At 48.2% G+C, this 25,258-nt stretch overlaps 1 protein-coding gene across 1 annotated transcript; it reads left to right on the top strand.

The window, feature by feature from the left end:
* The first annotated feature begins 226 nt into the window (after positions 1-226).
* Positions 227-946, top strand: LOC136477691 (uncharacterized). The gene is made up of 3 exons (XM_066475932.1): positions 227-287; positions 427-500; positions 632-946. The coding sequence occupies exons 1-3, from the start codon at positions 227-229 to the stop codon at positions 944-946; spliced, it is 450 nt and encodes a 149-aa protein (XP_066332029.1).
* The last annotated feature ends 24,312 nt before the right edge of the window (positions 947-25,258 follow it).

Genomic DNA, 25,258 nt, shown 5'->3' with positions numbered 1-25,258 from the left:
GGAAAAGAATATGTCATATGTGATCAGAAACTCTCTCACCTCCTCACTAGCTACAAGACATGCATATGCCTTCAGAATATGTGTTCGCAAGGATTCTATACGCATGCATCAGGGGAGCTCATTTCATTCATATATATATGCATCCAAAGCCAGCTCTTGGCCGGGAAACTCTCTTGTTTGGAGATTTTAACCAGCTTCGTATTACACACTCTTATTAGCACTTGCAATGTGGTGCTCCGTGGTGTTTGTCTCTCTCGTCCTCCTCCTCCTGGCTACCAGAGCTTATGGTAATGAATTCAGTGGTGTACTTGATCTTCCATTTTATATCTCTCTCGTTTCGTATAGCATGATGATGATGATCTTATATTAATTAAACTGAGTATATACATACTGATTGTAAATGCATTCCATTTTCATCTGCTATAGGACTTGGGAGGCTGGACATGCAGCTCCACACAGCACAACATCAACAACTGCAGAAGAAGGTCGATAGCCAGAAGGTTAGTGACGCAGTTCTTTCTAGCATTCTCCATTAGTTTCTTCTTCATCGTGGCCATGTCGCACAGACAGTGGCATCTTGCTTGCATGTAACTGGCCACATGCATGTCTGTGTCTCTGATGTGTATTGCAGGAGGAGATACTACCGGATGACTTCACGTGGCGACGACCACCATCATCACCTTCCGGTCGGCGGCCGGTGGGCGTGCGCGACGACGCATCCGACAGCCGAAACGGCTTAGGCGGCAGCACCACACCGGAGCATCGCCTGACGACGAGCACGGGACGTGCTGCTGAAAAGGACGGAGAGATGAAGAAGAAGATGAGGACTCATCGTGGGCCCCGTGGGGTGGTGGCGCCCAGATTAATCCACGAAGATTACGTCGGGCCCAGCGGTCATTCACCCAACCACCACCGGGCAATACCATGCGGCCCATGCAAGCATTGAGCGGCCCGGCCTATTTCAGTTTTCTCCGGTCAACACATGCTGCTTGTGTCCGGACATGCGTGTTATAGGTGGAGAGTGGCCCACTGGTAGCATTTAGGAGTTCAAGTTGGTACACATTGCCAGTTTTGGCCTTAGTTTTGGCCTTAGTTCAAGTTAACTTTTTTTTACATCTTTGATTAGTTCATCTTGATGAGTTTTGGATCGACCCAATTACCTGGAACAGATATAACACCCTGAAATTTGTTTTTCTTTGAATAGAACTAAAATTGATTTAATTATGTATTTTTGTGTACATTTAAACATAGGGGAAGTAAAAAAATTTATTGAAATTAAAATTTATCATAAGTTTAGAAAACTTGTTCTTGCATTCATGCTGTTGCATTGGATTTATTGAAATGAGTGGTTTTGACTTAAATTCAAATGATTTGAACTTGCTTTAGAAAAGGATTTTGAAATAAAAGGAAAACACTCCTTTCTCCCTCTCCCTCTTTTTCTCTCCTTCTGGTCCGTAGGCTCAAAACACCCCACTCCCCCGGCTCACTCACTCTCTTGCCCGCAGCCCAGTCGAAAGGCCCGTTCGGCCTGCTCTCGCTGCCTCTTGGGCCCGTGTTTCCCTCCCTGCGCGCACAGGCCCAGTTGGGCAGGTGGCCCAGGCGCCAAGCCGCGCCCTCCCCTCTCTCCCCTGTCTCACTGCCAACACGGCCCCATACGTCAGCGGCACCCCCTTCTCCTACCTCGTGCACAAACCGGACACCGAGTCTGTTCATCCGACGCCACCGCATCCTGTGTTTCCGGGGATTTGTTGCCCGCGGTACACGCCGAGCACCCCTATAAAGAGCCGAGGTCCCGTCCGCGCCCCCGTTTCGCATCTACGAGCCGCCGCCTTTGCCTTAGCTCCGCGCTACCGCCGTTTGGATCTCGCCGAGGAGCAAGCCGCCGCCGCCACTGTCGGCGCCCTTCGCTGCCCCGCCGCCGTTCCCGATTCGTTAACGAGGCCCGCACCAAGGTGACGAAGCTTCGGGAGCCATTTTATTGTTTTCCCTCGCTCTCTGTGTCGCTCACGTCGCCGCTGAACCCTGCAGGAAGGCCGCTGCCACTCCGTCGAGCCGTACGTCGTCACCGTTCGTTTCCCACCGTCGAGAACGTCCTAGGTGATCTCGCCTTCCCATGATCCATCTCCAGGTACTGATACCGTCGCGATCCATGCCCAAAATTGCCCTTCCGGTAAACTTCCGGCGAAGTGCTCGCCGCCAGCCATGGCGCCACTGCCGGGCTGCCCTCGCACCCCTTCGGTCCACCGCGACCCGTGAACGGAGTCCACCGCAGCTGGTCCACGCCACAGCGCACCCGGTCCACCGCCCAGCCAACAAGCTTGAGCCACGTCACCCGCTGACTTGGTCAGCAGCCGTCGCCGCGTTTTTGCAGAAAACCCCTCTAGTTTCCAGGGTTTTGAACTCAACGTCCCTGACCGGTTTTAAAAACCGATTTTATTTATTTTAATCCTAAAATAGTTTGAGTTATTTACGAAACTGCCATCCAGACCTTAAAATAGCCATATCACCTCCGTTTTAATTCTGATTTGAGTAAGTCTCGCGCTTGTGTGCTCGTAGCATCCCGTAGAACAGCTTTTAAACCTTTTTAAATTCTTGTTTATACTGTTTGGTGTATTGTTCTAATTAGTTTATATTTGTTTGCAATGCATGTATGTATGGATGCTTGTATGGTGTTGTTTGATCTCGAGTAGACAATGAGTTGTATGTTGGTGATCTGGAGCAACCCTTTGAAGATCAAGACCAGCAGCGATACTTTGATTGAGGCAAGTATAATATGAGGCTCCTTGTTACCTGTTCACTTTAATGCAATCTCAATTCATATGCATATGTTAATGAACCGCCTGGAATCTATTTACCTTCATGTTGATTATCCTATCCTTGATTTACCTTTGGGTTTTGCATGTGGGTAGTATGTTTAGCTTGCTTCAACTAATATTGAGTATAGAATATAATTAAAGATATATGCAACACGGCATTAAAAGATGCTTTTTAGCAACATGGAACCAAGAAGGCTAGAGCATTGGGCCTTTTCTTACGGTGCTCTAGTTTCTCTCCATAAGGATTCATCTTTAAGTGGCAACCCCGGACTTACAGTACAACCGTGAGGACTACATGGCTCTGGTCTTAGTCTAGTACCTTGCTCTTTCTAGTTTGTAGCAGCTTATCGAAAGGGCAAGAGGGGCATACCAGGCTGGGCATGGGCCTCATCCCCAAGGTGTGTACTATGTTGCGAGTATTAGTGTCATTCTTGGAGATGACTCCATAACACTTGGAAGATAGAATCCTTAGCAGCTGCTTCTTATTAGAACAACTGGGGAAAAGTTTCGTAGTGTACCCTACCTGCTCACCTTGGAAGTGTTTTGGGAGTAATGAACCCGGACATATGGGCAACACGACTCATGGTGAAAGTGGACAACCTCTGCAGAGTGTAAAACTGGTATATCAGTCGTGCTCATGGACATGAGCGGCCTGGATCCTTACTGAATAGTTGGTTACTTGGATGGTTTGGGTTATGATTAAAATTATTGATATCTCTAATTATTCATATTTGGGAGCCTATGCATAACTTAGCAACTTATGTTTAATAATAAAATATGACCAACTAAAAGTGCTTACCACAGTTCAGCCGTGTCAAGCCTTTCGAGCCTGCATCTCCTCATGTTATGCTTGCTAAGCGGTAGTAGCTTACGCTTGTTTTATTTCAATTCTTTGGAAAAATCCTGGATGGGTACCAGATGGAGGTTCTTCAGTGAAGTTTCCCAAGAGGTTTAGGCTTGTGATCAACCAGTCGGTGATTCCTGTGGTGTTAGAGGCTTCACCAAAAGAATAGAGTTATAGTACATAGTACATAATGTAATGTAAGACTATGTCTCTTGTGATGAATACTTATACGCTATGTAATAAAGGCATTGTCTTTGATATTACCCCTTCATTTATAACTATATGTGTGAATTGAATTCCTAGGCACACATATACGATGTACCTAGTTTTGTTCTTAAAACTGGGTGCTACAACAGACAAAAAACACGTATTCCTAGATGCAATACATGTAAACAAGGGACAAATATAATGAACTAATTGAGTTTCAAGTTGTGCCCATCAAGCTTGCACTTTTGGGAAAAGTAAGGTGTGGGGGGTACGACCCCGGATACCTACGGCAGACCACATGGGCCACGCCCTTAGGGGTGGCTCAGTCCGCAAGACGAAGCCTTGCAGGGCACGATCCTGGTCGGCGCCTTCTACAAGACATCTGGAAGATATCCTGAAGATACTACGAGATCTGTTAGGATATGTATGATCCTAAGATTCCTGTAATCAGTTATTATTTTTTGGTTATCTCTAAGATCTAACCGACTTATAACCCTGCTCCCCGGACTATATAAGGTGGGCAGGGACCCCCTCCAAACTCATGAAATATCATACGATAGCTAATACAAACTAACAGACCACAGGAGTAAGGTATTACATCATACTGATGCCTGAACCTGTCTAACTCATGTGTCTCTGTTGCCTTCTTGTTCTTGATCTCATGCTCCTCTGCCGATCAATCTACCTTCGTGGGATACTCCTCGGAGGACTGCCGTCGATATTCTGTCAACAGTTGGCGCGCCAGGTAGGGGTGTGCGTGTTGTTTCCTTATCAAACAAGATGGCTTCATCCGTAGGCTCTTCGTCCCTCCCACAGCCCAGCCAGATCTTCATGGTTGGATCGATCTCATGGATCATCAATGCTAACAGAGTCGGAGAGCTCCTTGAGCCGGTGTAGATCGATTCTGCTCTGATCATCCCTGCACCTACGATTACAGATTCGATCTCAGAGTTGATTCCGAGGTCTCCTTCATCAACAACTCACTGTCCGCTTCCTCGCTACCAGAGGGGGCAGATCAACAACGACGATCTGATCGAATCCATCGATTGGGTCAGACTGAAGCTCGCTGATTGTCTCTCCATTGCCGAATTGGCTCTGGACACTTTGGTTCAGCACCGACCACCCTCCGATCCAAATCTATTAGAGGCTGCCCAGAAAACTCTAGGAGTTGTGGCTTTGCCTTTTGGGCTCACCAATGTCGCTGCCACTTGTCAAGACGCCCTAAGGGGCAAATTCGCTAACTAGGTGGAATGCGCCCATCTACTCGCTGACCAGATCACCGACCAGCCTTCGCCAGCCGTCAAGATGCTACACTTAGGTTGGTGCCCTAGAGTGCCCCTCCAGACCATCCTAGAGGAAAATCCGGGCTCCGAGTCTTAGGGATCTATGGTGACCCTCGTCGAAACCTTCTCCAAGCAACTCCTTCTCCTTCCCTTCCAGGGTGGTGCGATCTTCAACGTCAGCATTGATAGCCCTCCACAGAATGGTGAAACTGAGGAGCGCGTTTCTTGGGAAAACCAGAACGTCAACCGCGCGCAGCGCCGAGAAAACGAGGCAGCCATTGAGAGGGCCGAGGCTGCTCAGAATAATCAGCTCGATTCATAGGGAAGACCGCTCCCGCTCCACCACGACCTAGATGAAAAATTTCTCCGCGTTGATAGCCACGATGTCTTTAGGACTCCAAGCGCCAATCTAGCAGTGGCCGCTAATGAGCTCGCTCACCTCCCGCAGACGCCCGAGCTCGCTAAGGTCACCGCCATGCTTAAAGCAGCACACTGTCAGGTTAATGAGATTCGTGAGGACCAGAGACCTTCGTGCTCTACGAGCATGATTCACCGATCAGCTGCGCTGAGATCTAATCGCCGCCTCAGTCAAAGTTGTTTCATCGACCAGTCGCTACCTCTCTAAGGGGAGTCGAGGGCCACCACGTCAAACACCATCGCCAACACGACCAGGAGGTCGAACAGGATGCTCGAGTGCACCTCAGCAACCTTCAGGATGTACGATGGCATATCGAGCAACGTCGCTTTGGTCACCATGAAGATGAAGTACGTCGCCGCCAGGAGTATGAGCAGGAGTACGGCAACCCGAACTCAGCCCTCGAGCCTATCGCTGATGGCAACGCTGCAGACGATGGTGTCGACAACCCTGAGGGGCCTCTAGCTTTCACACGGGCGCTCCAAACACTTCGGTGGCCTCGTGGTTTTAAGATGACTAGGGTCGAGCCCTAGGAAGGAAGGATGAACTCGACATAGTGGCTGCAGGCTTACGCCACTGTTGTCCGCACCGCCGAAGGAGACACCAGTGTCATGGCAAATTATCTCCCCGTCATGCTCACGCCACCCACCATGAGCTGGTTTACCAGCCTTGCGCCGGACTCCATTGGATCCTAGGAAGAGCTGAAGAAAGTCTTCATCGACAACTATATGGCCATGTGTACTCGACTCAGCACCAAGCATGACCTCAACCTCATCAACCAGAAGCTGTCCGAGCTCCTTCGCAGCTACATCCAACGTGTCTCCAAGATGAGGAACTCTATTCCCAACATCACAGAAGCTGAGGTCATCACCGCCTTCATCCGAGGACTCCACCATCGCGAGCTTTGCTCCAAATTCAACCACAAGCCGCCTATCGGCATCGGCGAGATGATCAGTATGCCGACGCCAAGGAAGCCAAGGTGCGCTTCAACGAGGATGCGGGCACTCATTGCCCATCTCGCTGCTACGATGACTGCCCCGATGACCGACGCCACAGTGACCGCCACCCCGACGATCGCAGCTACCATCGCGATAGCGGTCATGATCAGACAGAAGGACCTAGGCCTGGCCAAAATCGCCGCCACTGGCCAGACCACATCGTCGCCGCTGTCAGTCAACCTCACGCCAAGCGCAACTACGATGAACAGTACCAAAAGATCCTCGATGGCCCATGCCCTCTTCACAAGAACATCAAACACAAGATGAAGAACTACCTCGGTTTGGCTAAGGAGTTCTAGGATAAGAAGCTGGACGACGACGCCAACGATGGAGCTGGAGGTCGTCGACCACCTGGGGGCAACAACAACGCCTTCTAGGACCACGACAATTTGGTCGCCACCATCTTCGGGGGCCTTGCCTCCATTGAGAGTAGAAGAGAACGGAAGCTCGCCGCACGACGGGTGCTCTCTGTCACTATGGAAGAAGCCACCGCCAACCCCAGCTATCGCCCATGATCCGAGGTCCCCATCACCTTCAGTAGGCCCAACCAGTGGGCGAATATTCCCTACACAGAGCGTTTTCACCTCGTCCTCGACGCAACTGTACAGAAGGTGCTCTTCAGAAAAGTGCTCGTCAATGGTGGGAGCGCTCTAAATCTCCTCTTCGCCGGAGCCCTAAAGGAGCTAGGCCTCGATTTGTCAGATCTCACACCTTCTGACTCCTCCTTTTGGGGTGTGGTACTTGGCAGGGCCTCCAAACCACTTGCAGAGATTATCCTACTAGTATAGTTTGGCACGAACAGCAACTACTGCGTCGAACACATCAACTTCTATGTCGCCGACTTCGACACCACCTACCATGGCATACTTGGTCGGCTAGCTCTGGCCAAGTTCATGGTCGTGCCGCACTATGCCTATCTGATGCTAAAGATGCCTTCGCCTGCTGGAGTCTTGGCCCTGCGGGCCAACCTCACCATCGTCTACGCCTACGAGATAGAGAGTCTCGCCCTCATCGAAGCTACCGACCTCTCCATCCAGATGGCTAGCGTGGTCACCGAAGCCAAGACGGTGCCTGCCAAAGACATGGAGATCCTAGAGCTGGAGCCTCCCTATGCCTCCGCCAAGTCAAAGGAAGTCAAGGAGGTCAGCCTCGGCCTCGATGACCCCTCCAAGACTATGAAGATTGGGGCTCACCTTGACCCCAAATAGAAAAGCGCGCTCGTCTCCTTCCTACATGCCAACGCTGATGTGTTTGCTTGGAAACCTGCAGACATGCCAGGGTACCACGGGAGAAGATCAAGTACTCCTTGAATGTCTCATCGACCGCCAAACCGATCAAGCAGAAACTCCGCCGATTCACGCCAGATAAGAAGGAGGCTATTAGGGTAGAAATAAAACGGCTCTTAGCTACCGAATTCATAAAAGAAGTGTATCATCCAAATTGATTAGCAAACCCTGTTTTTGTTCAAAAAAGAATAAAGAATGGAGAATGTGTGTTGATTATACTGATCTTAACAAACACTGCCCTAAAGACCCCTTTGTCCTACCTCGGATAGACGAGGTTGTAGACTCCACCACTGGTTGTGAACTGCTCTCCTTCCTTGACTGTTACTCCAGATATCACCAGATTTCCCTAAAGGAAGAAGATCAGACCAAGACATTGTTCATCACGCTCTTCGGTGCTTACTGCTACACAACCATGTCCTTTAGACTCAAGAACACCAGAGCAACCTATGAAAGGGCCATCCAGATGTGCCTCGACCAACAGATCGGCCGCAACATCGAAGCCTACATCGATGATGTGGTCATCAAGACCAAGGCCACTAACAATCTTATCGCCGACCTTGAGGAAACTTTCGCCAACTTGAACAGGTACCGATGGAAGTTGAACCCTTCAAAGTGCATCTTTGGAGTTCCATCTGGTATACTACTGGGCTACATTGTCAGTGCTCGAGGCATCAAACCTAACCCTGACAAGGTCTCCGCCATCACCAACATGAAACAACCGACATGTGTCAAGGATATACAGAAGCTTACAGGCTGCATGGCTGCCTTAAGCCACTTCATATCACGCCTCAGCGAAAAAGGGCTACCTTTCTTCAAGCTCCTCAAGGCCTTCGAGCGCTTCTTCTGGTTGGAGGAGGCAGACACAGCTTTCGAGTAGCTCAAGTTGTTCCTAACAAAGCCTCTGATCATGATGGCACCATGACCAGATGAAACTCTGCTGATCTACATCGCCGCCACTTCTCGCGTCGTCAGCACAGCTATTGTCATCGAACATGAGGAAGCCGGGCACGCTACAAGGTGCAACATCGGGTATACTTCATAAGCGAGGTACTTAATGAGCCCAAAACTCGTTATCCTCAAGTACAAAAGCTGTTATACGCAATTTTGATTACGTCGCGCAAGCTCCGACACTACTTCGACTACTACAAGATCGCTGTGGTCACTGAGTTCCCTCTAGGGGACATTCTCTGCAATAAGGAGGCCAATGGCTGCATCATCAAGTGGGCTATTGAGCTCAGCACTTACTCCATCGAATTCAGAAGCAGGCCTACCATCAAGTCACAGGCGCTCGCTGATTTCATCGCTAAGTGGACCGAGATCCAAGAGCCTATCGCTGCCACTTGCCCCGAGCACTGGGTGATGTACTTCGACGGCGCCCTTAACATCAATGGTGCTAGTGCGGGCATTCTGTTCATTACGCCGACCAAGGATAAGCTCCGATACATTCTCTGGATACACTTTCCGGCCTCCAACAAAGCCACCGAATATGAAGCATGTCTCTATGGACTCCATATAGCCATCGAGCTTGGCATCAAATGCCTCATGGTGTACGGGGATTCCGCACTGGTCATCAACCAGCTCAACAAAGACTGGTCTTGCTCCAGCAAGAAGATGGTTGCATATTGCGCCAAAATTAGGAAGCTTGAAGGAAAATTCTACGGCATCGAGTACCACCACGTGGTATGCGACCAAAATCAGCTCGCCAACCACTTATCCAAGTTGGGCTCTTCTCGCGCCGCGATCCCGCCGGGGGTCTTCATTCTGGATCTCCTGGCACCATCCATCAAAGAAGATAAGGAAGTCCCCCCCCGCCGAGCAGCTGGTACTTACAGTACCTTCGCCGACCGCCGATTGGAGGGAGCAATTCATCAAGTACCTCACTAGCGCCGAGGTACCCGCTAACAAGACTAAAACCGAATACCTAATTCGTCGAAGCAAGCATTACGTGTTGGTGGACGACAACTTGATGAGGAAAAGTGCCAAGGAAGGGATACTGTAGAAATGCATCACCCAAGAGGAGGGAGTAAAGCTACTTCTCGAAATTCACTCTGGTTCCTACGGCAACCATGCGGCGTCGAGAACACTGGTCGGCAAGGCTTTCTGAGCTAGTTTCTATTGGCCCACAACCATCTCTGATGCAGAAGACCTCGTCTGACATTGTGAAGGATGCCATTTTTTCGGTAAGCAAATACATGTGTCGGTGCAAGAGCTGCAAACCATCCTAGCTTCCTAGCCCTTCGCATGCTGGGGACTGGATATGATTAGGCCTTTCAAACCAGCACCAGGTGGTTTCTGGTACATGTATGTCGCCATCGACAAGTTCTCTAAGTGGATTGAATATAAACCGCTCATCTCGGCTACTGCAAAGAAAGCAGTCAAGCTCTTCGAAGATATCATCTATAGATTTGGTCTCCCGAACATCATCATCATCGACCTCAGAACTACATTTATCGGCCATCACTTCTGGGACTTCTGTGAAGACCATTGCATCTCCATCAAATATGTCTCTGTTGCCCATCCTAGAGCCAATGGCCTGGTCGAACGGGCGAACGGCATGATCCTTGATGCCCTCAAAAAGCGACTATATTAGAAAGAAGAAAAGCACCCAGGCAGATGGCTCAAGGAGCTACCAGCTGTAGTCTAGGGACTGCATACTCAAGCTAGTCGCAGCACTAGCGTGACTCCATACTTCTTGGTCTATGGCTCAGAAGCCATACTACCAGCGGACATTGCCTTTCGAGCACCTAGGGTGGAAAACTATGATGAAGAGCAGGCCGTAGCTGTTCGGTTAGAGGACATCGACAGGGCCGAGGAAGAACACCTAATCACCTGCATCCGCACAGCTAAATATCTAGAAGGCTTGCGGAGGTACTACAACCGAAACATCAAAGGTCATTCATTTGCTATCGGCGATCTTGTTCTCCGCAGAAAACAAAAAACTAAAGGGATGCATAAGCTCTCTTCCCCTTGGGAAGGGCCTTATGTCATCAAAGAGGTTATCCGACCAGGGTCTTATTGCCTAAGTGACTTAGAAGGAATCGATGTTCCCAACTCGTGGCACATCGAACACCTTATACGTTTCTATCCTTGAAACGCTCCAGATATGTACTCTCCACTTTTATGTTGAATAAAGTTTTGGTCTCCATAACTTGTCTTCATTTTGTCTCTATTGTGGTTTAACATCCACTCACGGTCGCCGAGCTCTATGCTACTTCATAACAAACTCCAATATGAAATCGCCATAACTGCGCCGACCACGTTCCTCCAAATCTCCAACGTTATCGCCGAACCGTTTTCTCCAAAATCGTCGAACGATTTCTCTAAGTCGCCGACACATTTTTTGCCAAAAATCGCCGAACACGTTTTCTCCAAATCGCCGAACACGTCTCCTCTAAATCGCCAATATATTTCGCCATGCTTTTTCTCCAAATCGCCGAACACTTTTCTCCAAATCTCCAAGATATTTCTCCGATCGATGAGCAACATACTTTCTTTTCTGTTCTCTTTGAAGAAGACCCAGTCTCCAATCTCTCCCTCCACGTGCTACGGGCTCCGTGCTCTGCGTTATGGGTGGTCGGTTGTGGTTCCTTGGTCACGCCTGTTTATCCTACATGTCTACGGGCTCCATGCTCGACATTATGGACTATGGGCTAGCCAAGGCCGAGAGTTCAACATAGAATTAATTGCTCGGACACCGCTTATATTACCTATATCTCCAAGTTATTTTGATAACCGCCGTGCAGCACACATTCTGTTCTTTTCTCTATGGAGAAGACCCAGTCTCTGATCTCTCCCTACATGTGCTATGGGCTCTGTGCTCTGCGTTATGGGTGGTCAGCTACAGTTCCTTGGTCATGCCTGTTCCTCCTACACGTGCATGGGCTCCACACTCGATGCTATGGACTATGGGCTAGCCGAGGCCATATGGGTCAATAGCGAACCAACTGCTCGGACTCTACTTACACTACGTGGCTAAAACTATGAAATTTTTTTCACCGAAATACAATCTAACCGCATACACATGCACCTTATAATATTTATCGTATACATAAGTGTTTTTTACGCCTTCACGCGTTCTAACTACACTATCTAGAAATTACAGATGATATCCGCCAGGCAGATCATTGTGCTCTGCCATTGCTGTTCATTTCGCCAAACAGGTCTATATCGCTTGCCAACTTCTTCGCTACGTCCTCCACCTCATCCTCCAGCTGCTGGGTCTCCGCCTCTCTCAGTCCTTTGGCGAACTCGCCCCCTATCGCCGGAAGGTCAGTGCCTGGATAGTGGGACCAAACCACAGCAAGGGCGTGGGTAGTGGCAGTAACAATGGCGTCGCGGTTGAAGCCCTTGAAGCTCTCCCACGGCATCTTGCATCTTTCGATGACGATGTCCGGGCGCGGCGGTCTACCGTCGGGCTGGGGAGCCACTTCTGGTTCGATGTAGTCGAGCACTGGTTTGATTCCGGCAACTACAGTGTCAAACTTGTCCCTTTGGGTCCGGGCGTCCTGCTCCAGCACATCAAATTGTGCCTTGACCCTCCGATGGTAGTCTGCAAGCATTACAAAGTTCCATCAAGCAAGAAAGTTACTTCAGCGATAACCCCAACCAGGGAATACTCACCGTTCAACTCCTCGACTAGCTCGCTCTCTCGCCCTGTCTCATTCGCCTTCTCCTCTCAGAGTTGCTCGAGGGCCTGGCACAGTTGGCCGAGCTCTACATCTTGTTCTACAAGTACAACAGTCAGCATCAAAAGTAAGCGTATCCAACTATGCAAAGCACTTTCGTCGATCACACGTACCTTTCTTCTACTCGGAGACTTTCTGCAGCCATTCCAAATGCTCAGAAGCATCCCTCAGTTGTGTGGTGGCAGTGGCCAGCTGCTCGGACTTGCTCCATAGCTGTTCTTTCGCAGTCACTAGCTGTTCATACAGGACTCCCTTCTGGTGTTCCAGGTCCCGTGCGTTGGATTCAGCGAGGTCTCGCTCGCGCTGGGCCCTCTGGGTGTGTCTCTCCAAGAGGTTCATTGCCTCCTTGCGCTTTTGGTGCTCCTCGGTGAGGGGTTCCATCCTCTTTATCAACTGGTGCCACTGCTCGGTAGTTCAAGTTATTCCCTAAAATTCACAAGGATAATAATGGTATTCGATCTCCAACGTCAAAAATGAATACTCAGGATTCAGTACTAACCTCGATTTGTTTTATTACTCCGGCGAGGGCGGATTTCAGCCTCTTTATCTCCTTGGGGGTGTCCTCTTTCTCGACAACTACCACCTCATCACCGTGCCTACGGAGGATTCGGACGGTTTGGGTTTGAGGTCAGCACGAACAATCTCCTCCACCTCATCCTCCTCTTCCGCAACAGCGAAAGATACCACCGGGGGGCTCTATGGCTGGACAGCAGGTCCGACCATGCCCTATGATGCCTCAGGGGGCGCCGTTAGCTCCTCGAGCGCCATTGGTTTTGCCGACCAGACTCTGGTGCTTTGCTGGCAACTCCAGCTTCAGCTCCTAAGGGCCCGGCAGTAACCGCCATCGCTTCGGGTATTGTCACTGACCCATCCCCCACTGACGCCAACCTCTCACAGTCTCCAAGTCCACCCGCAGCGGTGGTTGACTCTTCCACCGGCTGTCGAGCACCCGAGGACCCCCGACATGGGAGCTAACGACGTTACCTCCGCTCCGGGATCAGCCTAAGGCTGCTCATGAGTCTGGGCGGACGGGTCCGGACTCTCCGTATGCCTTGCACTACATCAGATCATTTGGTCAAGCGACACAAAAGCTAAGCTAAGATAGCAAAGTAATTCCAACACGAGGATACCTATCGTTTGGTCTGCCGGTGCACTTTTTTGAATCGGTGATGCCTGCCCGAGCCCCTAGGCGCGGCTGTGGGGTCGACTCCCTTATTCTGGGGTGAAGGTCTTGCCTCCTCCATAGTCGGCCTTTGCTCCGCCTGCTGCTCTAGGGTTTTCTCCGCCCATCGCTCTAGATTTACCTCCGCCTATTGCTCGAGGACTCTCGTCGCCTGCCCAGCGGGAACCTCTATCGCCTGGTGCTCAGGGACTTCTTTGCTTCCCCTTGGTTGCTCCTCCATGTGTGTGTTGCTTGGAGGTGCTTGGGTGCTTGGAGGAGGAGCAACTGGATCTTCGTCATCATCAGACCACTCGAGCACCACGGTCCTTTGCGGTCGAGTGGTCTAGTCGCTACCAAGCGAGATGCCGCCCCATTTGAGGGGAGCGGCAGCCGCCGTTTTTCTCTTCTTCTGGGCCGGCTCGTCTGCCACTACCCTCTTTCCTAGACTTTCTCCGTCACTAGGGGCAAACTCTCTATCTAACCAGCGTTGGTGCCTCCGGATTCTGATGAGGCACTGGTCGCATCTTCTTTAGACCGAGCTGGTGGCCGGGCATCTACTCCGCTCGGCCAATCACCCCTCGAGACGCCGGAGAAATACACTGCTCTTTCCTACGAATGGATCTTTGTATAAGTGAATCAGTTCACTACTCGTCAATGCTTCAGGATTAAAAGTATCAGGAATAAAAATCGAGATGATTACCTCCGAGGGCGGATATGTGCAATTGAAGGCCCTCGCTTGCTTTGGCCATGCGAACGAATTGTTGGGAGCGAACAGCTCTACGGCCTGCTCTAGGACATTCTTCTTCATTAGTCGTTCCATCCTCTCCTAGGTCCCGTCATCATCACCTCTGTAGTCAAAGCCCAGGTAGGCCCTCTCCTTGTAGGGCTAGACACGACGCACTATGAAGCTTGTTGCGACCAGTTTGCCTCTAATTTCCACACCTCTAATTAGGTTGAGGAGCTCCATCACTTGTTCCATGTTAGCACTGTTCGGCTTCTCTGACCAGCTCCTCTAGTTCTCCAGGATATGGTGGACGTCGCAGCAGATTGCAGGGTGGCTCTGTTTCATGTAGAACACTTGGAATTCCACCCTTTTAGAGAAGTGTTCAGCGGTACGTTGATATACTCGCTGGCCATTCCATCCCAGAGCTGCAAATAGACACCGCCGACCACCTTGGAGCCACTGCCACCTTTCTTCTTCAACCAGAAGAGGTGTCTGAGGAGGTTGAAGTGCGGTAGAACCCCCAGAAATGTCTAATAGAAATGAATAAAGATCAAAATGTGCAAAATGGTGTTGGGGTGGAGATTGCATAGACTAATTGACCAGAATTCTAGCAGATCTCGAAGGAAAGGATGAACAGGGAACCCCAACCCATGCCAGAAATAATCCTCAAAGACTACAACTTCATCGGTGTTAGGCACTGGGAAGGGCTCACCACTGGCTGGCCGCCATCCGACGGTGACGCGGTCAGGAAGCACGCCCGTCGCCACCAATCTCTCGAGCTCCTTTTCTCCCATGCACGATGGCGCCCACTCTTCATCACGATTAGCTCCGGCACTTGCTTTCTTTAGGCTCACTCTCTTCGGGTTCGCAACTCTCCTCTTTGGCGTCATCTTTCAGATCGAGATGGGGGCTGGCGCCGATAGCGTGCTTGGGTGCGAATCTAGAAGTGAGATGGCTAAGGATGAAGATGAAGTGGTGATGTGGTAAGGGTGGGTTCGTGGGGGGGGTGGCGATGCAATTATAAAGCACTTTTCCCACCTCTTCGCAGTCGAGGTTTTTTGGGAAACCGTTCTAGCGATTTGCGCCTCTCCGAATCCTCCGCGACAGCAAGGTGGGCCATAACGTGGGCTTTTGCGCAACCGCAGCCCACGTCGCCCATTTATCACCGCCGTCAGTTGCTACTCGCTGAATAATTGCCGACTTCTCCGCCATTTATTGAGGCTCAGTAACCGACACTATACAACCATTACTTCGGTTTTTTCTCCACGGGTTGATTTCTCTGATATCTCCACTTGCAGCTCGAGGACTGGCTGCCTGCTCGGCTGGTCTTTAATTGTTTTTCTATTTCTAACCCTGGCACCATGTGACTACGTCACCTACTATCAGGCTCGGGGACTAAGTGGACACACTTCACCTTGCGGTGAATGTGCTTTGTCTCTTTTTGGGGCCACGCCCGAGGACTAGCTACCTGCTCGGCTAGTCTTCTACTATTCTTCTACTTTCTGATCCTGGCACCACATGACTAAATCATCTACTGTTAGGCTTAGGGACTAAGTGGGCACACTTCACCTCACAGTGAATGTGCGGGATTTTTTCTCAAAGACTACATGCCTCTTGAAGAAGATTGACTCCTTCTCCCATGGTCGGACTCTAAGTGGGCACACTTGGTCCACTACGAGGAAATTTTCTATTCTGAACTTGAGCTCCTTACACCCTTATGGCAAGCCGTGCTTGGATCTTACTGCTCGGCTGTGGTCCTCGCTGCTCGCAACTGCTCGACAACTCATCATGGTGGTCGAACCATGAGTTTGACTGCTCGGCTTTGTTCGCACCTGCTTGGACAAGCATAAGACGATGATGTACAACGGGTACAAGGTGCTCGGGGACTAGCTGTGGGGGGTACGACCCCAGATACCCACGACAGACCACATGGGTTGCGCCCTTAGGGGCGGCCCAACCCACAAGACGGAGCCTTGCGGGGCACAATCCTGGTCGGTGCCTTCCGCAAGACATCTGGAAGATATCCTAAAGATACTACGAGATCTATTAGGATATGTATGATCCCAAGATTCCTGTAATCAGTTATTACTTTCCGGTTATCTCTCAGATCTAACTGACTTGTGACCCTGCTCCTCGGACTATATAAGGCGGGCAGGGACCCCCTCCAAACTCACGTAATATCATACGATAGCTAATACAAACCAACAGACCACAGGAGTAGGGTATTATGCCATACTAATGGCCTGAACCTGTCTAACTCGTGTGTCTCTGTTGCCTTCTTGTTCTTGATCTCACGTTCCTCTGCCGATCAATCTACCTTCGTGGGATACCCCTCGGAGGACTGCCGACGATATTCTATCGACATAAGGTGAAGTTTGCCATTCTTAGAATGAAGTTTGCCATTCAGTTGCTCTTTTTTTCTTCCCTTCCTTAACTATAGTATGCGCCAGTCTTTCGTATGTCCTGAGATCAAGACATATGTACTTTCTCCAAAACCTCATTCTCTTGTTTACTTTGAGAGAACACTATTTCATCAACCCATTATGGATTTCTCGTTTGAACACCCGAATATTTCCAAGAAGAATATTTTGTATCAAAAGCGGTATGGCGGTGTAACTTGGTAAAGGTACTTGGTCAACAACCTCGATACCAGCACGTGCCGAGCAGCATCACCATGTGGCAGCTATTCCACAGGGGCCCTCGGTTTCATCGTGGCACCATAAGCTATTAGCCAGGCCACTTTACCAACTTACACACAGTGAAAAATAGTGGGGTCATAGACCACAAAATAAAAGGAGTATTGCAAGGGAAGATTCAGACAATAAGGGTTCCTTACACAACAAGGGACAATGAATTCAAATTCCACAACAGATTTGATTTAAAGAGATTCAAGTGTTCTGCTGGGACATCCACAATTAGTTGATACAGTGTTCTATGTTATTCCATCATGGCTGATCTGTCGGCATCTGAATAGTAACTTTTCTTGTAACCCACTTAACATCATCCTTGAAAACCCTAAGCACGTCTAACGAGACCTAAAGGTAGATGGACGCAATAAACACAGCAAAATAAATAAAATGCATATTCCCAAATGTCCTTATGCTGGTACAATATATAGGCACTCACTCTCGCATTCTCAACACATCGTTCACCTTCCCTACGATCGGACGATCGCAACAACTACGGACGAAATACAACGAAAAGATTACAATTGTAAGGAAAATGGACCCTAGGCCCATTTACTTTGGATTTTGATGTTTGATGACCAACACAACCAAATTGGACTAATGAATTTGCAAGTGTTTGCTTTGAAGTTCAATAGGGTGCAAGACGTGACTTGGACAAAGGCGATGTGATGATCCGATGATCAACACCACAAGCAAGACCTTAGGACCACAAGAGAAGACCCAAGATATCAAGCAAAGTCCAAGCACGAAGATAGGAACTAAGCCACACGCAAGATCACAAAGAAATGAGCTCACATAGTTGACCGGACGCTGGACCAGACGCTGAAGGAAAGCGACCGGACGCTCTAATTAGGAGGCTCAGCAACAGCAATAGTGAGCGGACGCTAGACCGGACGCTGGCGGCAAACCAATCGGACATAGGACATCAGCATCCGATCGAGTACAGAGAGGTTCTAGAGCGGCGAACTTGTGACCGGACGCGTCCGGTGGCAAGTGACCGGATGATGGCAGCGTCCGATCAGTTGTTCATGGCTCCAACGGTTGGGACGACCGGACACGTCCGGTCAGGACGTGATCAACGTCTGGTCAGTAGAAGAAAAGCAGGATTTCATCCCCAACGGCTACTTTCTCAGTGGGGCTTATAAATACAACCCCCAACCAACCATTTGAGGGGTGTGGAGCTGAGGAAACATACCAAGGATGTTGATACACCACTTTAGTGATCTCCACTTGTATAGTGCTTAGTGATTCATTAGGTGATTAGCGTAGGTGCTTTGTGAAGTGCTTAGGTTGATTAGACCACCACTTATGCCCTTGCTCTAGGTTTAGGCCTAGTGTTTAGTGAGGTTTGCATACCTCTTACCACTTGGTGCTTACGCGCACCATTGTTGTACATCAGAGGGGCTTGTAGTCTTGTGAGATCACACCAACCATGTTTGTGGTGTGGCCGCCACCGTGTACTAGAGGGAACAAGCCCCGCGGCGCTTCGATCGGAAGCTTGATAGTGAGGACGGCGGGGAGCATCCAGGAGAGGCTTGCCGGAATGCACGTTGGAGACCCACTTGCGCGTGCGGAAGGCCCGAGGCTATCCATGGAGTTACCCGACTGGGAGCTTGGCCCTTGTGAGAGATTCCTTGCGAGGGGCTCCAACAAGGACTAGGGGAAGCTTGCGCACTTCTCGATACCTCGGTAAAAATACCGGAGTTGTCGATGGGAGTTTGTATATCTCTACCTTGCTCTTTAGCTTCCGCATTTACATTGATTATATTACTTCTTTTGCGGTAGAGATAGCAACACACTAGCAAAACCTTAGTTGCACATTTAGATAGTTTATCTTTTGCATAGGTTTTGCTAGGGTTAGAAAAAGAGGCCATAGTTAAGTGTTAGATTTTTAAGATTGCCTAATTCACCCCCTCCCTCTTAGGCGTCACGGTCCCCTTCAATTGGCATCAGAGCCAGTTGGCTCAATTTGGACCTTTGGCTTAAACCGCCATTGAGCAGACGCTATTTAGAGTGGTTGGGATGGATACCTCTAGGCCTCCGCACTTTGATAGCACTAACTTCCCCTATTATAGAGCTAGAATGGCTTGCTACCTTGAGGCGGTTGATTTGGGAGTTCGGAGAGTCACTCGTGACGGGATGAAACCCATAAAGAATCCCGATAAACCCACAAAGAGTGATGAAAAGGAAATACATTTCAATGCTAGAGCTAAGAATTGCTTGTTTGAATCTTTTAGCATGGATGTTTTTAACCAAGTATTTACTTTAAATACAACACATGAAATATGGTTAAAACTCCAGGAGCTCCATGACGGCACATCTAATGTCCGTGAGTAAAAACATTGTCTAGCTAAGCAAAATTATGATTCCTTTACAATGAATGATGATGAGCTTGTTCGTGATATGTATTCTCGTTTGAATCTAATTATCAATGAGCTCCATTCTATAGGATTAACAAAGCTAGATGATGCGGATATTGTGAGGAAGATCATCTTCGTGCTACCACAAAAAAATATGCAAGCATCATTACCATCCTTCACAACATGGAGGACTTGAGCACCATGACCCTGCCCATAGTCATTGGCAAGATAGTGGCATTTGAAATGTCATGCAAGATGGGTCAAGAAGAAGCCTCTTCATCAAGCAAAGGCAAAGCTCTCGCATGTAGCGTGAAAAAGAAGATGAAGAGCAAGCAAGTTGAGACAAGCTCAAGCTCAAGCTCCTCTAGTAAAGAAGAAGATGAAGATGAGGATGATGAAGATTCAAGTGATGATGATCAATCTTCCTCCTCCACCTCCGACCTTGATGAAGAATCAATCAAATTAATCAACAAGGTGGAGAAGATGATCCAAAAGCTCAATGTCAAGGGTGTGCCCATCCAAATCCAAGATCTCATTTTTACAAATCAAAGAAACGAGCAAAGAAAGAGAGGATGCTATGGATGCGGCGAGTTGGGGCACTTTGTGGAAGCTTGTCCAAATAAGCCCACTCCCAAGACAGAAGAAGGCATGCAAGAAACAAGCCCTCACATCAATAAGGACATAGGATGATTCTTTAAGTGAAGAAGAACACCATCACAAGAGGCGAGGGCGCAAACACTCATCATCAAGCTTTTCTCGTGTGTGCCTTATGGCATGAGGTAACGAAAGCTCATCCTCTAGTGAGAGTGATAGTGATGATGAAATGCCTTCTTATGAAGAAATTGTGCAACAAAATCTTAATTATGCTAAAGTTTGCACTAGTCAATAAAAAAGCTAGGAAAGATTAAAGAAAAGCTAGATAATTCACAAGAAGAATACAAAACTTTGCTTGAACAATATGAGAACTTTGCTAATCTTAATATTGAACTATCTACTAAAATTGAGCGACTTGAGACTAGTGCAACAACAAATGCATGCACAATCAATGATGAGCAACTTGTAAAGAAAAAATGAAAAACTAAAAGAAAAGTTAGCTAGCTCACAAGATGCTTATAAAAGTTTGCTTGCTAAAATGAAAACCATGTGCAAATATTGTGATGAGCTAACTAATAAAGTTGCTAATCTTGAAGCCATTAGCACAACCCCTACCAAGGCATCAAAAAGGAAAAGTTCTATCATTAACATGTCTAAAAAGGATGCCTCCACTTCTTGTAATGATTTATGTTTAGACTCACCTTTGTGCAACCAAGTTTGTGTTAAGAAAGTTGTTGTAGATACATGCACACAAGAGGTTGCAAATAAGAATGAGTAACTCAAGCAAGAAGTAGCTCGCCTCACCAAGGACTTGACTCAAGTGAAAGGCAAGGCGAAGCAAGCCCAACTTCATCAAGATAACACCATCAAGGGAGTGAAGAAGCTTGATGAAGGACAAACCATGGTTTGCTATGTGTGCCACAAGGAAGGCCATAAGTCCTATGAGTGCAAGGTGAAGAATGGGGGAGGAGCAAAGAAGAAGGAGAAAAAGCAAACAAGCAAGCTCTCCAACACCTACACCAACAAGATGGACAAGAAGGCCTCCACACCTTATCTATTGAAAAAGAAGAAAAATGACAAGGTGGTGGCCATCAAGGTGAACAAGCAAGCCAACAATGGGGTCAAACGCTTTTGGGTGCCAAAGGAGATCATTTCCAACATGAAGAGCACCAAGAAGGTTTGGATCCCGAAAGGGAAGTGAGAAGTCCAATGGACTTCGGGGAATTTGGAGACTTGGCAAAGTATGGGTGCATTTCATGGGGTGCATCATGATGGTAAAAATCATTGCCAAGTGGGTTAGTGAATACTATGGACCCAAATTCCCCCTCCCATATTAGGTAACTAGATTGTATCTGCTTCAATTGGTACTAGATTTAACTTTCTTACAAATTGGTATCTTTAAGCATCTAATTACACTTCATGCCTAGGTTTGCATTTGCATGCTTATAATTTTTTGTCATGCATACACTAGGTATATCTTATGGTAGGCTTGCTCGGTTTCATTCTTATTCATTGGAGCAATTCTACATGGTTTAAAATTGTTTAGGAGCACGGCACATAGCTTGTCTTTAGATGGTTCATCTAATATGCGCCAAAGTCCAAATTGTAGATAATTTCTCCGGAATATTGCCTTCGAAAATGGCTCTCACATTTATGTGGTGTCACCTTTCAAGTGGTATTTTTTACTCTAAAATCAAATGTGCATGATTCCTACAAGTATTCCATGCTTGTATGCACAAATTTAGGGAGAGGTTACTCTATAAGTTGGATGCTTTGAGACTAACACTTTTTCAAGCTTATCATGTGTGTAGTAGTCTCATTGCAAGGAAAATGGAGTCCCCGGAGTTAAGCATCATACTTCAAATATCCACCACTATTGCAAGTGGTAGAAATCAAATTGGTTTCCACATGTGGTATTTCTAAACTGATATCATCACGTTGATTTCATTTTGATATTTATATGCTTTCTCCATGCATTATATAGATTAGATTCCCTTGAGCAATACTTTGTCAAATATGCATATGCTTTGCCTTCTACCATATGTATGCATATACTTAGGGGGAGCTTAATCTATATAATGTGAGAGTTAAATTTTGTGACCTATTCCACTCTACACACAAAGGATCACAAAGTTTGACCCTCCCTTGTGCTACTAATGTCTTTCTTTTTGGTGTTTGATTCCAAAGGGGGAGAATTTAGAGGACCAACAGCAAGCATTAATAAGTAGGACCAAAAGCTAGATCATTTACAAGTGGTAATGGTCTACAACTACAAGTAGTGTCTACAAGTGGTAATGGTCCGAGAAAGGGAGGATAGTGGATTATAGATTAGCCTATGTAATGGGAGAATTTATAGGAAGCAAGGCTAAAATCCATAATACCACATGGGGACATTTGTAAGGGCAAGATAAGTTCTTATGTAATCTTACAAGTAGTATCATTAGCATCATATAATCTTGTCCCTTGCATTGCATCCTAGCAAGTAGGTAGTTTTTGAATTTCAAAATTCTATTATTTGCTTGCTTTGGTCGTGTTGTCACCAATCACCAAAAAGGGAGAGATTGTAAGGAAAATGGACCCTAGACCCATTTACTTTGGATTTTTGGTGTTTGATGACCAATACAACCAAATTGGACTAATGAATTTGCAAGTGTTTGCTTTGTAGTTCAATAGGGTGGAAGACATGACTTGGACGAAGGCGATGTGATGATCCGATGATCAACACCACAAGCAAGACCTTAGGACCACAAGAGAAGACCCAAGATATCAAGCAAAGTCCAAGCACGAAGATAGGAACCAAGCCGCACGCAAGATCATGAAGAAAAGAGCTCACAGAGGTGACCGAACACTGGACCAGACGCTGAAGGAAAGCGACCGGACGCTCCAATCAGGAGGCTCGGCAACAACAACAGCGATCGGATGCTGGACCGGACGCTGGTAGCAAACTGACCGGACACAGGGCAACAGCATCCAACAGAGTACAGAGAGGTTCTAGAGCGGTGAACCTACGACCAGATGTGTCCAGTGGCAAGTGACCGAACGCTGGCAGCGTCCGATCAGTTGTTTCACGGCTCCAACGGTTGGGACGACTAGACGTGTCCGGTCAGGACATGATCAGCGTCTGGTCAGTAGCAGAAAAGCGGGATTTCATCCCCAACGGCTACTTTCTCAGTGGGGCTTATAAATACAACCCCCAACCGGCCATTTGAGGGGTGTGGAGCTGAGGAAACATACCAAGGGTGTTGATACACCACTTTAGTGATCTTCACAAACGTGCTTAGTGATTCATTAGGTGATTAGCGTAGGTGCTTTGCAAAGTGCTTAGGTTGATTAAACCACCGCTTATGCGCTTGCTCTAGGTTTAGGCATTGTGTTTAGTGAGGTTTGCATACCTCTTACCACTCGGTGCTTGCGCGCGCCATTGTTGTACATCGAAGGGGCTTGTAGTCTTGTGAGATCACGCCAACCGCGTTTGTGGTGTGTCCGCCACCATGTACCAGAGGGAACAAGCCCTGCGGCGCTTTGGCTAGAAGCTTGATAGTGAAGATGGCGGGGAGCATCCGGGAGAGGCTTGCCGGAAGGCACGTCAGAGACCCACTTGCGCGTGGGGAAGGCCCGAGGCTATCCATAGAGTTACCCGACTGGGAGTTTGGCCCTTGCGAGGGATTCCTTGCGAGGGGCTCCAACGAGGACTAGGGGGAAGCTTGCGAGCTTCTCGATACCTCAGTAAAAATACCAGAGTCATCGATGGGAGTTTGTATATCTCTACCTTGCTCTTTAGCTTCCGCATTTACATTGATTATATTACTTCTTTTGCGGTAGAGATAGCAACACACTAGCAAAACCTTAGTTGCACATTTAGATAGTTTATCTTTTGCATAGGTTTTGCTAGGGTTAGAAAAAGAGGCCATAGTTAAGTGTTGGATTTTTAAGATTGCCTAATTCACCCCCCTCTTAGGCGTCACAGTCCCCTTCAACAATACTGGAGGACTGTGATGAAAGACACCACTAACTATGACATCTTCCTAGGGCAACTAATCTACTTTGTCAGACCACACATCTTCATTCTTGGGCTCAGTGGATTCTTCTACCGCCCAGGCTATGGATCTACCTCCACTCTGGGCAGTGGCTGAGTGAGGGGAAGCAAGGGCTCTACTTCTGACACTTTCAAGGGTGGAGGTGCTAGCGGCACTGCAACACCGATTTTCCTTCTTTCCTGCAGGTAGACAGGGATTCCCTCCAAGATCAAGGGATCTTGCCTTTTAATAGCCAGTGTCCTATGCTTGGCCCTAGTGATAAGGTAGGCCTCTCCCAACTGATGGGCATGCCGATCTTTAGCCTCCTTTAGGGCTTTTGACATGGTAGTCTCCTGACTCTCTACGGCTGCCACACTGGCGTGTGCTTTAGCGAGCTACACCTGGAGCATCTTGGAGAAGATCTTGACTTCCTCGGCTCGCTAGAGGCACTTCTTCAGCTCCAAGGCTTGCTGGTTATACTACTCGTCTAGAGCAAGCAGGTATGTGGTCAAGTGCACCATGGTTAGACTGTCTTCTTGAGCATCCTACCCCTACAAAGCCTTCATATGAGCTCTCCATACCTATCGATTCTTTTCCATAGGTGGAAAGAACCTCATGGGGGTACAAGCAATGGGCTCTTCATAGATCTGGCAAAGGTACCTCAAGGCTTAGGTGTCGATGAAGCGAAACCCACTTGTGGTCATATTCCAGGCTTCAGTGATGTCGAGAAACTCCTCACTCTTTCCAATATAGACGGTAACTTCACACTGCTCAGTGCCATGCTTTTCATACTCACGACCCTCATACTCGGGATGATCCTTAACTTTGAGCTTTTGTAGGGTGGCATACAGGATTTTGGGAAAACCCTCAGTGTTCAGGCAGTAATTGCTAATCCAGGCTCCTAGCATCCCTAGCAGTGGTTGCAAGGAAGGGTTGAGCAAAAAGCTTGCTCAAAAGGAAAAGCTAGGAGAGCTGGAGAGCACCGGGTGGTGGTACTAATGGCTAGGCTAGGCTTTGCTTATAATGACAGAGCGATCAGTGGTCCTAACATAGTCTACTAAGGTTCCTACGTGGGATTACTACAATGAATCGACCAAATTTTTTGCGTGTTCAAGGCGAGCGATGTCCGAGGCCATTAATGACTAGTATGACTACAGGGCAAGGGTCCAACATGAATGCAG

Source organism: Miscanthus floridulus, chromosome 8, assembly GCF_019320115.1.
Source record: "Miscanthus floridulus cultivar M001 chromosome 8, ASM1932011v1, whole genome shotgun sequence".
In the NCBI taxonomy this organism is placed as follows: Eukaryota; Viridiplantae; Streptophyta; class Magnoliopsida; order Poales; family Poaceae; genus Miscanthus; species Miscanthus floridulus.
This window is presented reverse-complemented; position numbering and strand designations above follow the sequence as displayed.

Bases quoted from the DNA above. Each gene is read 5' to 3' on its own strand.
- LOC136477691 (XM_066475932.1), top strand. From the start codon at position 227: ATGTGGTGCTCCGTGGTGTTTGTCTCTCTCGTCCTCCTCCTCCTGGCT. The intron at 288-426 runs GTAATGAATTCA...CATCTGCTATAG, and splicing joins CCTGGCTACCAGAGCTTATG to GACTTGGGAGGCTGGACATG. The intron at 501-631 runs GTTAGTGACGCA...TGTGTATTGCAG, and splicing joins AGAAGGTCGATAGCCAGAAG to GAGGAGATACTACCGGATGA.